This window comes from Lepidochelys kempii, chromosome 5 (assembly GCF_965140285.1).
Source record: "Lepidochelys kempii isolate rLepKem1 chromosome 5, rLepKem1.hap1, whole genome shotgun sequence".
Classification (NCBI taxonomy): domain Eukaryota; kingdom Metazoa; phylum Chordata; order Testudines; family Cheloniidae; genus Lepidochelys; species Lepidochelys kempii.
This window is the reverse complement of record NC_136384.1, coordinates 91,154,950-91,171,271: the sequence shown is the minus strand read 5'-3', so window position 1 is coordinate 91,171,271 and position 16,322 is coordinate 91,154,950. Positions and strand designations below refer to the sequence as shown.

The 16,322-nt window shown below is 41.4% G+C and overlaps 1 protein-coding gene across 2 annotated transcripts in view; it reads right to left on the bottom strand.

The window, feature by feature from the left end:
• The window catches only part of GOLM1 (golgi membrane protein 1), a 96,781-nt gene that overhangs the window by 7,178 nt on the left and 73,281 nt on the right, over positions 1-16,322 (bottom strand). For both annotated transcript variants that reach the window (XM_073345027.2, XM_073345028.2), the window contains exons 6-8: positions 6,112-6,250; positions 3,046-3,223; positions 773-1,099 (exon numbers count right to left, since the gene is read on the bottom strand). In XM_073345027.2, the coding sequence (XP_073201128.1) occupies positions 773-1,099; positions 3,046-3,223; positions 6,112-6,250 (644 nt within the window). The remainder of the gene's footprint in view (positions 1-772; positions 1,100-3,045; positions 3,224-6,111; positions 6,251-16,322) is intronic.

Here is a 16,322-nt window from a genome sequence, read left to right as displayed (position 1 = left end):
GCAAGATTCTAAAAGCATCAATGGAAGCTGAGGGGATGCACCAGCTAGAGGAAACTCAATGCTTCACAGACATCAAACCCACGGAAAGGACAGAGCCTAAGGACAGTTACTATATAGGCAGGAGAAACTCTGGCTGGTAAACACTGAGCAGTGAACTAAAACATAATGGCTCTAGTTCACCAGGCATGAAGTAATACAGAGTAAATTCAGACTGCTTTGTCTCCAGGTACATATATAGGTAGTGCAAGTTTGCCAAGGTCACATCCAACACAAATATTACTATTTAAAAATTTCCTATTAAAAATAGCAGGTTTTTTTTTCCAAACCAACAGAAACATTTCACCCCCACCCCTCATTATAGATTTATTTTAATAGGTCAAATCCTACTAGAATTACTCATAAGGAGTCTGACTGATGTCAATGGACTTACTCGTGTAGATAAAAGAGCGAGATTCAGCCCAACATCTGTACCAAACAGGCAGGACTGCTGATCACAGTAGCAATTTGGACCCAAACCACTCCAGAATACAACAATCAATCAGAAGAGCTGGAAACAAACTCCATCTTCCACCCCCAGAGCAACAAAAGCAGGTACCTTGTCTCTGAGCACCAGTCTTTCACATGACAGACCACTGCATTGTGGCACTTTAGATTTTATATTAATCATTTCTGCAGCAGGGAAAAAATGACCCTTGAAACATTCTACAAGATCATTGGATCTAGCTGCAAGTCACTTGGCAGCTAGATAGCCTGAGTGAGTCTTTGTACTAACCATCCTGATTGGGCTCCTGGTCATCCAGCTGAGCATCATAATTTAAGAGGTGCTCTCTCTCCACTTCTTCGTTGGCAGCATTTTCTTGATTGACAGCATGGCCTGCAGGTAGTTCTTGCATTTTGACAGACTCCCTTTCTGCATCACCTTCTTTAGGAACATTTACCCCCTCATATGGATTCGGTTCCTTTCCTAGTTTAGGAGCTAGTTCTTCATGATTCATGGCACTCTTGGCTGAATCATGTGGGGGTCCTTGATCAACAAAAAGCTTCTCATCTTCTGTTTTAGGCTCCTCTTTGTTCACCGCAACCAGATCATGTATTTCTTCTGTAAAGCAATGTAATTACAGTTTGTGCACTAAGCAGAGTTTTGGCCCTAGCAAAACTTAAGCCTTTAAAAAGCTAGAACAGAATCAACTGCTCTCTGCCCACCCACATTCAATTTTTTTCCTGTGCAAGGACATCTCTTTAAGCTGCATCAACTCGAACAGCTGTATAGGCATAAATCAGGATACCCTAACTTAAAGGTACTATTAGAAACCACTGCAGGATTTGTATTTCATAAGGGCTTTAAAGTCTGCATAGTCTTTGTTTTATGGTAAATAGGGAAAAGGTCTGAATCCCTTTCAGGTTATAGTGAGAAGATCAATTAATAATTGGACTTGCAAAGTAGAATTATTTAAATACAGAGTTTTAATGTTCTATGTAAATGCCTGTTCTCACAGCATTAAAAGTGTAAAAAACGTGTGGGTGGGTGCGTGTGCACTTCTCTGCTAGCAATGCAACTGGCTTTAAACAGAGTCAACCTACAAAAAGGTTGACCAGATGCGAGTTATACAAATAGCCTGTAGTAGCTGCTTTCATCTTTAATATGGAGATGGCAGCTCAGGGACACTACTGGTCCCAGCATACACTGCTGTGTCATTTTCGCCATGTATCTGTATTCTTACAGCATTTTGAGATACAATTCACAAGAAGCTCCCTATATAAAAAGTCACATTGAAATACTAGCCTTCTGGAACGAGACCGGCAATAGGCTCAGAGTTGTATTTTAAGAAAATGTGGTAAAAAAAATTAAAGAGGAGACTGAATGTCAAACACATATGATGCTAAGCTGAGAACCTGGCAACTATTCATTCATTTATATTCATAGAGTTTAAGGCCAGTAGGGACCATTAGAGCATCTAGTTTAAACTCCTGAATATCACAGGCCCTTAAATTTCACCCAGTTACTTCTGTATTGAGCCCAGTCACTTGTGTTTGACTCAAGGATAACTTCCAGCGGTTGCAGATAGGTCACACCTACTAAAACGAACTAATGTTTTAGGCTATTAAACTCAAGCCCTTGTTTCAGAAAGTCTTCAGAAAAGAGAGCATCTTTTCCATAGAAAATTAGGGATACTAATTTAGGCCTGCCAAACACAACATTGTCCTGTTACTTGCAGTGTATACCTAGGGCTAGATTCACAAAGATTAGGCACCTCATTGTCACTTCAAATGTCTAAATCCAAAATTTAAATCCTCAGAAACTCAGCTGCCACCTAATCTGTGCGAGACCCAGGTTCAAATCCCCCTCTGCCCAGTGTGGAGCATGGACTTAAAGACAGGTTTCCTCCTTCCCAAGTGAGTGCCCTAACCACTGGGCTAGCGGGCAGGTCTCAATCTTTTTCCTGCTGAAGCGAGTATGCAATACAGCAGGGACAGGAACCTGGGTGAGAGCACTAATCACTAGGCTACAGAGTCACTCATTCTTTCTCTGACCCACCACCACTGTTTTTTTGCAAGAAAGGCTCCTAAGTCCAGTCAGTCTTAACTCCAGGAGAGGGTTTAGAGGTGGACGCTTAAGTCCTTTTAAGGAGCAAGACTAGTCCTGCACTTCTCTTCAGTATTTCCTATTGCCTATCTTAGGCAGCTCCCCACTTAGCTTGCTGACTTTTGTGGATCCCATTCTTAGGCACCTAACTCTTCCCATGCATCGTATAGGGAGCCTCAGTACCTAAAGTTAGGTGTTTCAAAGCTGAGCCCAAGTCCTCTTTGTGGATCTAGCCACTACTACTATAATATACTCCTCTGCCAATATTTTGACAGTCATTAGCAATTTAACTATAAAACTTTCCATAAGCATGGAAAAAATACAATGATCAATGTGAATCTGCTGAACTAAGTTATATGCAATTTTTTTTACATTTAATTAAATTAAAATTCAATTAATTAGAAGCCGTTTCTCACCTCAGTTGCTATTAAGGTGTTAGTGATGTAATTAGCCAATCTTACCTTTGTCTCTATGAGACGCAATCTCTGCTACCTTTTTTACATGGGGTGTTGTCTTTGATGCTTCTATAGCTACATTTCCAGGAATTCTGTCCTTCTCTTGCTCCTTATCTCCTTTCTGCTCTTCCAGCTCATGCAGTTGAAGCTCTGGTCGATTAGAAGTTGGCAGCTGAATATTACCCTTAAAAGCATATACAGACATATGTGATTTGTCCATCCAAATGCTTATTTCTACGCTCTGATTTATATTTCATCTTTAATCCTGACTAGAGAAATCTAAATGCATCTAAAACCAATTCAAGAAATAGATTTGAACTGAAATCTTCACTGGAGCAGTAGCACAGTTTCCACACGCAGAGCAGTTTGGTATCATGCCTCTTCCAGTACTACTCCACCCAGTACCATCAGGTTCAGTAGTTGCTGTGCATCAGGGGCTATTGTTCTCTGAAGCACCGTTTCCGAGCAGGAAGGACATGGGCCTCCGGAGCACCAAGAAATAGTTTTGGATCCAGAACGGAGGCAGTACAACTTGCCCCCAGGCTGCCCTGCTAGGCTGGAGGAGCTACTAATGTTATTTTTTCCAAGGAGGGCTCAGCTTTCAATAAGTTTTGGGAACACTAATTTATGGCAGCCCAATTCAGATACATGAATTAGTTCAACCTGGACTGTTCTGATGTTACTAGTTAGGAGTCCTGCCCTCCTCCTCTGCACTCAATGCACATATTTTTGTTGTTTACTTATCGTAATGCCTGATCACAAGTTTATCCAAGCTCAGAGAGCGGGTGAGTGGCAAACGGATTAAGATGGGGATCTTGTAAACCCCTAAATACCATCTCCTCCAAAAAAAGTATTGTAATCCTTCATCCACCTCATTGGGACCATCTGCTTCTTTATCACACCTGTTGACCACCACCTGGACTGTTCACAAAGGCAGCTAACATGTGTGGGTTTAGTACAGCAAATGTTTTACAAAGCCACAGAGGCCACTTTGGCTATCACAATTTGCTACAGCATGAGTGTTCATTGATATAGAGACTCTGTGCACAAGTAACCACATAGCAGACATCAGCATCAGATGACAAGGTGAATCAGTCACAAAGAAATGTCAACTGAGCTCCAAATGTGGTATACAGAATATGGAATAGTCCAGTTTTATTTGAATCGTTAGGGGTATTCTGAGGTCTCAGATAAAGTGGTTTCAGATGGAAGGAGGAAGCTGGCGGCCTCACTATAAAGAAGCAACTCTCTGGTCCACCAAATCAGGAGTGCAGCAAAAGGAATGACAATTGGCTGGCTCTACTGGGGCATGCACTAAGAAACCCCAGGATCGAGGTACCCCAGGATTATGAGAACCAAGCTTCAGTTAATCAGGCTTCACTGTAATGCAATGGAACTAGGCTAAATATATAGTATCAAGAAAACTCCTTAACAGTGAGATCTGTTAAACTGTCAGTCTCCCCCAGCTAGGCAAAGCAAGGGCCACTGATTAATTTACAAGTAGGCTAGAGATAGAGCATATACCAGGAAACCTTTACTCTAGTGAACTGCTTAAAGTTTAATAGCGGTAAAACAATATCAGCTTAAAGTTCTGCCACTTTAGAAATTCAGCCACTGAAATTTTAGGGGCAACAAAAAAACAAAACTAAAACAAAAACAACTTACTCCTATGCACATTTTACTGGCTAAATGCTAAACTGGTTTGCTTTTACAAGCATAAAACTGAGCAGCACTTTAAGTTTCTGCTGTCCTATATCAACTTCTTGCAATTTGAAATCTAGGCTGTAATAAAGCTCTTACTTCTCTGTACTTGTTTATAATGTATGCAGGAGAAGAACAATTCTACATAAGATCATAGAAGCCAGGGAGCATATAAAATATTTTATATGCCTGGTACATAAACTATCAATGCCAACAAATAGTGTAGAAAATCACATGCATTCTGCACAAAAAGTTTCCTGCCTGAGCTTCAGTAAAGCTAGAGATGAACAAATATTGGAATAAAGTATTTACAAACAATGTCTGAATAACACATACACAAATTCACTTGGACAGTATTTGCACCTTTGTGTATTATACAAACATTTACACAGCAATTTGTTTTCAAGAATGTCCATGAAGGGGGGAAGGGGGGAATTCTTAACTATGAAAATGTTTGTTAAGGCTTATGTAGAAAGAGTGTGTGTAACATCTTAAAAATGTCCAATTTCAGTCAAAGTCAGGGCTTTGACTTGGGTGACCAAGCACAGCACAAAGAGCAAATACTCAACCCATTCATTTACTGAATAGTACAGAAGTAATCCAAAGGATTAAATAGGTTTGCACAAAATATTTGAACAATTTTTAACAATGAATAATTGCCAAACAGAAAAAAGACTAAACTGGAATACATTTATTTGTGGTGCACAGCTGACATTCAACTTTCTAGGTAACTCTGAATAGAAGACTTTTCAGGCTCAACACAAACCATTTTTCATTCTTCAGATTACTTTACAAAATGAAACTGCAACACCAAAATCCTTTAAGGTACAATTAATGGCAAATTTGCTTTATAACATATTACTTTAAAGCTTGTTTTTTTAAACTTGTGTTTTAATTTTAATATATGAAATACCATGTACTATCAGTATCCCGCCTCCTCCAGCAGCAGCTGCTCTTCCCACCCTCCTGGTGGCGGAGGCCGATCGCAGTTACTGCGGTAACTGGACTTTTGCTGGTCCAGTCAGCAGTGCTGATCAGACACAGCACAGGTCCCCTTTCACCTGGGGTTTCCGGTCAAAAAACAGACACCTCCAACCCTAGATAAGCCTCACTCAAAACAACAGAGGTCAAGCTGCAACTTCCTCATTTATTATCAGAAACACTAACCTCACAAGCTTAACAGGAAGATCTAGTACATTATAACAGAAAAAAATCATGAAAATCTTCTCCTATTTTATATATTAAAGGATCAAAGAGTAGCACCCTATGGGAGAAAGCAACATAGCACAGCTCTATTGACTTCTTAAATAATGGTACAACTGACTTTCTGCCAAAAAAAAAACCAAAAAACAAAACAAAACACAGGCTTACCTGGTAGTTTTTGTTGGAATTTTTCAATAAGTCTTTGATTTCCTTGGCCTGTGGTGCCTCACTGCCTTTTTTTGTGATCTCATCTATCCTCTCTTCACATTGTTCTTTTAATTCTTTCATCTGATTGATGCACTGGGACCTTGAGGGAAAGAACAAGTAGCTTATAGAGGTACTATCATCCCAACATCTCTAACAGACACACCTTTCTTAAAAAAAAAAAAAAAAACAACCTCACAAAAGGTGCATCTCTTTCCTTTTTGCTGATTTCCTAGTCCTACATTTGCATAGTTTGAAAAAACAACAACAGAGAAATAGAAGGTGAGGGGACATCTCCATGGGAAAGTTGTACTGGTTTAACTAAATGTGTCACTCTACACTGGTTTAGTTAAACCAGTGCAAAAAGGTGCGTTTTGGTTTAAACCAGGCTTATTTTTAAGTCAATTAGGAGCCTCTTATGTGTCTCAGGAGCAAAGACCAGAAATTACAATTTGACCTAGTAAGTTATCTTTTGGCGGGAGAGCAGAAAATAACAAGGAACCAGGGAGATCTTGGATGCTGTTGTGACAATTGGGCCTACAAATTTACCTGAATTGTGAGCTCAACTGTAAAAAGTATGTAAAAGTTCATACAATGTTACATAACCTATAACAACAAATGTTGATGGAAAAGGTATGAAAGGGAGACAGACAGACTGAATTAGTCTAAACAAAAAAGGACAAGTTGATATGACTCAAGGACTGTGTTGAAGTTATGGAGATGAGGAGCCGGAAGTTAATGAGCCAAAATCAATTAATGAGTCAGACATTAGGCCTAATTGATGAACAAAATAACAAAGGGATAGGCTATGCCACCCATCGCTCCCTTTTTGGGTCCTTAAAAGCAAGAAATTTTGTGGGGAAAGCTGGAAAGAAAAAGAACAGAATGAAAGAACAGACAATGGCTATTGGAGCAAGCTTCATCACCATAGCTGCCACCCACGCTGTGTTCTGGGACCCCAGGATTTCATCATCCTGATCTGGAGAGGTGTCCTGACCAGACTGGGCCAGAGAGAGAGAAGGTCCCAGGTGATATCGCCACCCCTACCAGCTCCAGCTGAACCCAAACATCACCTGAGATGACAGTTATACCATCTTTGATACCATCTAAGAGACAGTCAAACAAGGGGGCTTTTCCTTCTAAGATGGCTGTCAACAACAACAGCAGCAGCAATGACATCTCCAGCCCATCTCAACTAACTTCTCTTTTCCCCAAAAGGCCAGTTATTACCACCTACGACACTGTCAAACAGCATGGGGGGTTTCCTTTTAAAATCTTTCATCAAACCAACTGAAGGCCTAACTTAATATTTTACATTTCAAATGCTATTAGCTGTTTTTCCTTCTTGTCTGTATCTTTAATAAAAGATTTAAAAAAAATTTTATTGGTGTGTTTGCCATGGTGCTAAGCAGGCTGACGAACCAGACCTTTTCCAACACCATTTAATGTTAGACAGCGGCGGGGTTATATTAACACTGTTAGCTTATTTCATTTAAATTAATATAACAGTGCCCATTCAGAAGCATTTTGTATTAGATATAAAATTACCATTAGAAAAAACAATGTTCTTTCAAAATGTGCCTCATTTCTGAAAATATACTCCTTTCTTAGTTCTTTACTGAAATGCCACTGCAAGACGTGCCAAGAAAACGGAGGGGAACACTTTTAAAAGAGAAAGTCATGTTGCAAATAGCTCAGCTGGCATGTGACTCCTCAAGATGGATGGGGGAAATTACACATTTCAAGTATTAGCTGTAAGCCTTTAGGTATTGATTCTGCACAGAAACAGTTGGACTGATGACGTTCCCCTGGATTAATGGAATGTTAGGAGGTAGCTGATATTTTCCTCCCATGCCTACAGCATGAATGTAAGTTAATTTAGCAGGGATAGGGAAGTGCTTTAGTTTATTGCGTTGGTGGGCTCAGAACACTTCCACACACAGGGGCCCAAGAAGAATAGACAAATTTGCCCACAATAAACCGCAAAACAATTGCTAATGCGGCTCAGTTTAGTGCACCACTGAGAACCATGGGATATGTCTCCAGAAGTTCTCGTGCCTCACTCAGATTGCTGCAACATCTGTGTAGACATGGCAACACAGGTATGACTCAAGTGTGGCTTTGCAGTGTGGAGACTCACAGATGGGCACGGCTATCTCAAGTAAACTCTGCAGTGAAGACATATCCCAAGTGAGCAGGTCATTTGTTTTTAGTGCAAGAGTCAAAAAGGCACTTACTTCGCATCTAGAAAGGAAAGGAAGAGGTAGACAGATCTGTTGTTGAATGTGTGACCTTTGCTAACATTTTGTTTGTGCTGCACCAGGAGAGTTTTGGCTTTACAAAAGCATGATTTAGCTGACTAACTTCTAAATGTAAGAAAGTCATCAAACTAAAGGAAACACCTAAAATGAATAAGAGTGAACACCATGGACTGCAGAAAAACTGAGCACAGGCATGAGTTATATTAATATTAGTTTCTTAACTCCTGGGGGAAATAAGGAGATCTAGAATTGTCTTCAGGTAACGTGGGAGATTTTGAGAATCTTCTGGGAGATCTGTAACAGGGTTCTAACTGTGGCCTACAAAAGCTGGCTTCACTCTCCTTTTTATGTGTGCTTACATACTGCACGGGCTAATAAAGCCAACTCATGTAACCACTTAGTTTTTAGTTGTTGCTGTAGGATAATTTTGGTTTTTGTGAAAGGTTGCAGATCAGCAATTCTGGAGATTAAAATCCTCTGTTCATGCACATGGCAGTAGTGCAAGCTTCTCCATATTGGCGGGGGTGATCAAAGTGCCCCATCCGCACCTGGAAAATCTACCGCTCGTAAATTCAGTCCCCCTGCTCTGTTCAACGATTGACCTCTCTGCCAATACTAAATAAAATGTGCCAATTACAGTAGCATGTTTGCTGTACAGAGAGCTGCACTGGCCACTAGGAACTAGACTGAGACCACCACTTCATTTCGTATTGGCCACCAGAGAGCCATGGGGTCGTAATGATTTTTCCACTTACTAGCGCTGCAGAGATTGAACAAATTATTCAACTCTTCATTTTAAGAACAGATTAGTTAGAAGAATATGCAACTGAACATTCAGATAAGAATTCAAGAGAACAAACAAGTTTGGGTGTTTTGTTTGTTTTTATTAGCATGTGGGAACATTCAGAAATACCCAGTTACCCTGTACAATTAAAAACAGATTTTTTTAAAGACAACGTTTATACAGGACATAGTAAAGATTACCCTAATGACTACCTTAGCAATAGACTACCCTAATACTCCACAACTTGCTCGGCTTTTGTTTGCAACCCTAGTTTGTTAAAATGAAAACACACTCCAACTCCAGGAGAGGAGTTTTCAGGTTAAATCCCAGAATCCTCCTGTAACTCCTGTTGTTGGTCTGAGTGAATTCTAAAAGAAAAGGCAGGACTGCACATGTACTATGAAACTGAGGATCTCTCAATTAGTCAGTTACTGAGGAACATACTCTCCTTTTAACTGTAATACTAGTAAGCCCATATACCTCACTGCTGACTAATGCTGATCCAAAGTCCATTGAAGTCAGTGGAAAGGATTCCATTTTGCAAACCTCCCTAATTAATGTATAATGGAAGATTTTCAAAGACACAGAAGAAAATTTGCCTAATTTGCCTTTTGTACCTTTGAAAATATCCCCCACATAAATAATCTTAAGTTCTTCTGTAATCAGCATTCACTTAAAAAGCTCAGAAATCAATTCACATTCGATCCTAATCATGACTAATTCCAAAAGCAGGAAATGAGAGTTACAGAATTGAATTAAACAAAAACGAAACTACAGACTTACTTCAGAGCCATAGTCCCCACTTCATGAATCACTGTCACATTCTTGATTAGAGAATTATTTTTAAAAGTATTTTGTAGCATCTTAAAAATTTAGAACTCAGTTGTCTTGCTGTAAGTTTTTATTTTTGACAAACAACTCCCCCTTAGTTCTCCCTCTGTTTCTAATATAATGCAAATCACCGTGGCTCAGTTTAGTTGATCTCCTCATTTGCGTGTGAGCACCCACTCATGGAGGCACACCACTGGGAGTAAGGTTTGTTGGATCAAAAAGGACAAAGGTAATCTGAGTGGTTAGTCAAATTTCAGGAGAGGGATGCTCCAGTTGGAAGCAGAAATTGATGGAAGTCTGATTATTTTTTTTATGCAATCTTGTTTATTTACAAGGAATGTACAAAGTCCTGCTTCTCCAAACACAGGAGGAACCAAGCACAAAAGACGCCATTTCTTAGCTTACAGTTTCAATCAAGCCTCTTTGGCCAACACCAGACCCAAAACCAAGAGCTCTCTCTAGCTTTTTCCAGGGTCACACAATGCTCACAAGGCTATTTCTTGATTTTCTTTTCTGCTTCTGCCTCTCTTTTTTCTTTTTGGTTCTCAATTTGTGTATATTTGGCACACACACACATCCGGTCACAATATCCAGTGGAACCCTTCCCCACACTCGGCAGAGTCTGTTAGGCTTTGTTTTACACGTGGCTCCTTAAGTGTTTCTGACGAAGATGGGCGCATTCACACATCAGTTCGAATGCGGTTTTAACCTCAAACCATAACAAGGTTTCACCTAGCTCATAACTAGGGCCCTACCAAATTCACAGTCCATTTTGGTCAATTTAACGGTCACAGGATTTTAAAAATCGCAAATTTCATGATTTCAGCTATTTAAATCTGAAATTTCACAGTGTTCTAATTGTAGAGGTCCTGACCCCAAAAAGGAATTGTGGGGATGTCACAAGATTAGCGTAGGGGAAGTTGCAGTACTGCTCTCCTTACTTCCGCACTGCTGCTGGCGGCGGCGCTGCCTTCAGCGCTGGGCAGTTGGAGAGCGGCGGCTGCTGGCCGGGAGCCCAGCTCTGAAGGCGGAGCTGCCGCCAGCAACAGAAGCACAGAAGTAGGGATGGCCTGGTATGGTATCGCCACCCTTACTTCTGCGCTGCTGCCTGCAGAGCCAGGCCCTCAGTCAGCAGCCGCCGCTCTCTGGCTGCCAGGCTCTGAAGACAGCAATGCAGAAGTAAGGGTGGCATGGTATGGGGTATTGCCACCCGTACTGCTGAGCTGCTACTGGCGGGGCACACAAAAGACCAGATTTCATGGGGGGAGACCAGATTTCATGGTCTGTGATGCATTTTTCATGGCTGTGAATTTGGTAGGGCGCTACTCATAACATTACTATTGCTCCCTCTGCCACTGATACTGTCCTCTATGGAAGAGGAACTACCAGTCTGGTTTGTCTGTTTGTTTTAACTTTTCAGGGTTGGATTAAAAAACAAAAGCAAACAAAAAAGAACAAACCTTTATAATCCAGAGGACATTCCTATTGCGATTACAACAATTTTAGAGCAGACCAGATTAACTAATTGAAACAAATAGGTCTGCTGCAGATTTTCCTGCTCTTACTTTTCTTATAAAAAAAACATTCAACTGGCATTTAGTCCAAATAATTGTTACCCAATGCCTTGTAATTCTGAGTGCAGCAGAAGTGCCCTGCCTCATCTTGAGAAGACAGTACAACAAAAAGAACTATCACACTGAATCACAAGCACACTGAAAATACACTCTTTGTCCTCAGGAGTTTACTCTATGTGAAAGTGTTTGCATTCCTATCAAGGTGAAAGGTGAGCTTAATTACTGATCATGACTAATGCCAAGAAGAGGAAATGAGAGACACTATACTGAATAAAGAGCATTTTAACCTGCTGCCAATATACAGCAATGCATACAACAAAGACTCTTTCATTTTGTGGGCATGAAACCACATTTCTGCATTTCAATTTGCTAAGAACATAAGAACTGCTACAAGATCTCCTACTCTCATTCCTAGATGTAACAAATTCTTCTGAATGACTGGGTTGTGCTAAGGCTTTAACGAACAGTTTCCCTCCTAAAAGACAGTAGGTTTCCCACAAGATTCAGAACAAAATCTGTTAATTAGAGACTACTACAATAATTTGATTTTCTCAATGTCTTCTAATTTAACATGCACAATTCAGAGTGGTAGCACTCCTGTCTGTATTGGAATATCTTTTGTTTAAATAAAAAAAAAAAAAGAATTTATACCCGGTCATGCTTCTGAGTAATTTTTGAACTGTATTTCTAATTTTAACCCATTTTCTGGTACTGAATGATACTATGATACTACCCCTCCTCATTTTCTCTGCTCACTGAACTTAAATTGAACTTGGAGGATTAGCAGTTCTCAATGGCAGACATGTAGGCACAGTGAAACTGCCAGTTCTTTAATCACCACCGCCTCATGTTATTTCATTATCACACACCATCGACCACACTATGCTAACAGCAATGTTTGGTTTTTACTGCTCTTAAATAATTAGAAGATATTATTTATTTCCTCAAGAGTAAATAACATTGTGAAAATCTTTTTATGTTTGCCAACAAAGTAATTACTTCTTCCAAAGGCTCGATACACAAAGAAGATGGAAAATGATAATTCCTAAGCCTTTAGAATGTCTACGTCACAAGTTCTCTCTCCATACACATTTTAAAAGTGTGAGTTGCGCACTACTGAGCACACTTATGTATACATCTCTATGACTAATGAAATATGAAGTGGAATGCAGTGTTAAGGCGACAGTAAAAAGAAAGCACAACAGGTAATATAAAAAGTTAACAGCAACATTAAGTCTGACACATTATACTGCCTGTGAAATGTGCCATAAAAATCGTGAAAAGTATTTTCTACAGCTATAAAAATAAGAAACATATGAATAGAATGAATAGAAACCATGGTTCTGTGGATGAAGGGAAAGCAGTGGATGTATTGTTTCTTGACTTTAGCAAAGCTTTTGACACGGTCTCCCACAGTATTCTTGTCAGCAAGTTAAGGAAGTATGGGCTGGATGAATGCACTATAAGGTGGGTAGAAAGCTGGCTAGATTGTCGGGCTCAACGGGTAGTGATCAATGGCTCCATGTCTAGTTGGCAGCCGGTATCAAGTGGAGTGCCCCAAGGGTCGGTCCTGGGGCCGGTTTTGTTCAATATCTTCATAAATGATCTGGAGGATGGTGTGGATTGCACTCTCAGCAAATTTGCGGATGATACTAAACTGGGAGGAGTGGTAGATACGCTGGAGGGGAGGGATAGGATACAGAAGGACCTAGACAAATTGGAGGATTGGGCCAAAAGAAATCTGATGAGGTTCAATAAGGATAAGTGCAGGGTCCTGCACTTAGGACGGAAGAACCCAATGCACAGCTACAGACTAGGGACCGAATGGCTAGGCAGCAGTTCTGCGGAAAAGGACGTAGGGGTGACAGTGGACGAGAAGCTGGATATGAGTCAGCAGTGTGCCCTTGTTGCCAAGATGGCCAATGGCATTTTGGGATGTATAAGTAGGGGCATAGCGAGCAGATCGAGGGATGTGATCGTTCCCCTCTATTCGACATTGGTGAGGCCTCATCTGGAGTACTGTGTCCAGTTTTGGGCCCCACACTTCAAGAAGGATGTGGATAAATTGGAGAGAGTCCAGCGAAGGGCAACAAAAATGATTAGGGGACTGGAACACATGAGTTATGAGGAGAGGCTGAGGGAGCTGGGATTGTTTAGCCTGCAGAAGAGAAGAATGAGGGGGGATTTGATAGCTGCTTTCAACTACCTGAAAGGGGGTTCCAAAGAGGATGGCTCTAGACTGTTTTCAATGGTAGCAGATGACAGAACGAGGAGTAATGGTCTCAAGTTGCAGTGGGGGAGGTTTAGATTGGATATTAGGAAAAACTTTTTCACTAAGAGGGTGGTGAAACACTGGAATGCGTTACCTAGGGAGGTGGTAGAATCTCCTTCCTTAGAGGTTTTTAAGGTCAGGCTTGACAAAGCCCTGGCTGGGATGATTTAACTGGGAATTGGTCCTGCTTCGAGCAGCGGGTTGGACTAGATGACCTTCTGGGGTCCCTTCCAACCCTGATATTCTATGATTCTATGTACTTCTGTACAATGCAACTTATGCAGTGATGGAAACAATTTCTGCCTTTCTTGAATGAGATTATAACTGGGCAACCATAAACCTAGAATATCTCTTGCACAGGTAGCCCATGGGAGGAAAGCTCCAGAGGGATTCCGCACAGCTACCCCTGTTGGGGAGCTGGAACTGAAAAGGTCATGTTTCCTAACCCCTTCACCTCCACTCTTAAAACATGGTTGATCCCCAGAAGCCACTCAGAGGCCTAGCACCTCCACAAGTGTTCTGACCCCCACCAACCTGGAAGCATGGATTCACTGGTGCCACTCTACCAGGTCTTCAACCTGGGCCTGGCTACTGTGTGATATATCCCTGACACCTAGTCTACACAGCAGACCATACCCTCTGAAGGGCCTTTGGGGGAAGGAGAGGGAGAGAGTTATGGGTGGATGGTGCCTGAGGCCCACTCTGTAATAAAAGGGGGAGTTTTGGGCATAGATTACCTCCTGTGCGTGAAGATCTGGGCCATTAGCATTAAAGACATCCCATTTAGGGTTTGGTATAAAACTGCTCTTGCAGGTCTCAGCCTTCCATGGGAATTGCTGGCAAATAACTGATCTTCACTGCCTCCAGTCCTGTGTCTAGCAGAGGATTATGAAGCAGAGACCCAAAAGACATGATTCTGTCCTCCCCTTCCACACTTTTAAACATGCCAAGGGGTAGATTTGGCCATCTGTTGGGTTCAACAAATTTAGAAAACCAGGTTATGTGTACAAGGCCCACAAGGTTTCAATTTCATAAGGTCAGCAGTTGCATAGTGTGACAAAGTTCCTCCTCTGCCTTGGTGGGTCCTGCGCTTATTGGTGGATTTTCTCATCTCAGAGGTTCACAGCAGCCCTCAGTTTGGCCACTTTCGTGGTTCAAATCTGCCGTTCACTCAGTTAGCCTCATCACTGGCCAGCATGGGGAAAGGAAGAAGAACATTCCCCGCAGTCTCTGCTGTTCCACCTAGTGGATCGAGGAACAGGCCAGAGACCTTCCCCTCTGGTGGAACCCACAGTCCAGTTCAACTCCTCCAGTATCAAGTAGGGAGTTGTGGGGATGGAGGGAACCTGCCCTCTACTCCAGGTTCCAACCCAGGGCCCTGTGGATTGCAGCTGTCTACAGTGGCTCCTGTAACAGCTGCATGACAGCTACAACTCCCTGGGCTACTTCCCCATGGCCTCCTCCCAACACCTTCTTTATTCTCACCACAGGATCTCCCTGCTGATGTCTGATAATGCTTGTGCTTCTCAGTCTTCCAGTAGTATGCCTTCTCACTCTCAGCTTCTTGCGCCTCTTGCTCCCAGCTCTGCGCACGCACCACAAACTGAAGTGAGCTCCTTTTTAAACCTAGGTGCCCTGATTAGCCTGCTTTAATTGATTCTAGCAGCTTCTTGATTGGCTGCAGGTGTTCTAATCAGCCTGTCTGCCTTCATTGTTTCCAGAAAGTTCCTGATTGTTCTGGAACCTCCCCTGTTACCTTACCCAGGGAAAAGGGACCTACTTAACCTGGGGCTAATATATCTGCCTTCTATCACTCTCCTGTCACAGTAAGTAAACAGGGTGGGTGAGTCATCAGGAAGTCAGTTGCTCTACAATTTATACAAAGTCTACAAAGTTTACTAATGTCACCTGTCTTTGTCCATATATACAAGAAACAAGGTAAATTGTTTCACAGCTATTTTAATTTGAGACCATCTGACAATTAACCTTCAGCACAAATTCTCTGGAGCTAGAAGTGTGAAAACCCATACCTAACATGCAATTCAAAATAAACTAAACAAAGCCTAGTAATGTATAACTATTTTAAAGGTAGCTTGAATCTGGGGCCTAATCTTGTGCAGGAGGTGCTTCACATACTAAATATCAGTTTTCAAGCCACAATTTACAAATGTATTGAGTACAATCAGCAGAACGAAACAAAATGGAACTGATCCTTCAGTTCTAAAGCAGGCAAAATTCATACTGACTTCCAGTTTGTATAAAAACAGCAGGATCAGGCCCATAATAGCAAAATTTTTCTTCTTGGTGACAGTTGTCAAGATTTATCAGAAACCAAACTAAGCTACTGCTTCTATAGGGTCTGACTTTTTCATTCCATTGCTGTGGAAGTACCAGTCCTGCCAGTATAGGAAGCACAACTTAACTTGCTGCTAACTGAGCAGAGATCCATAATA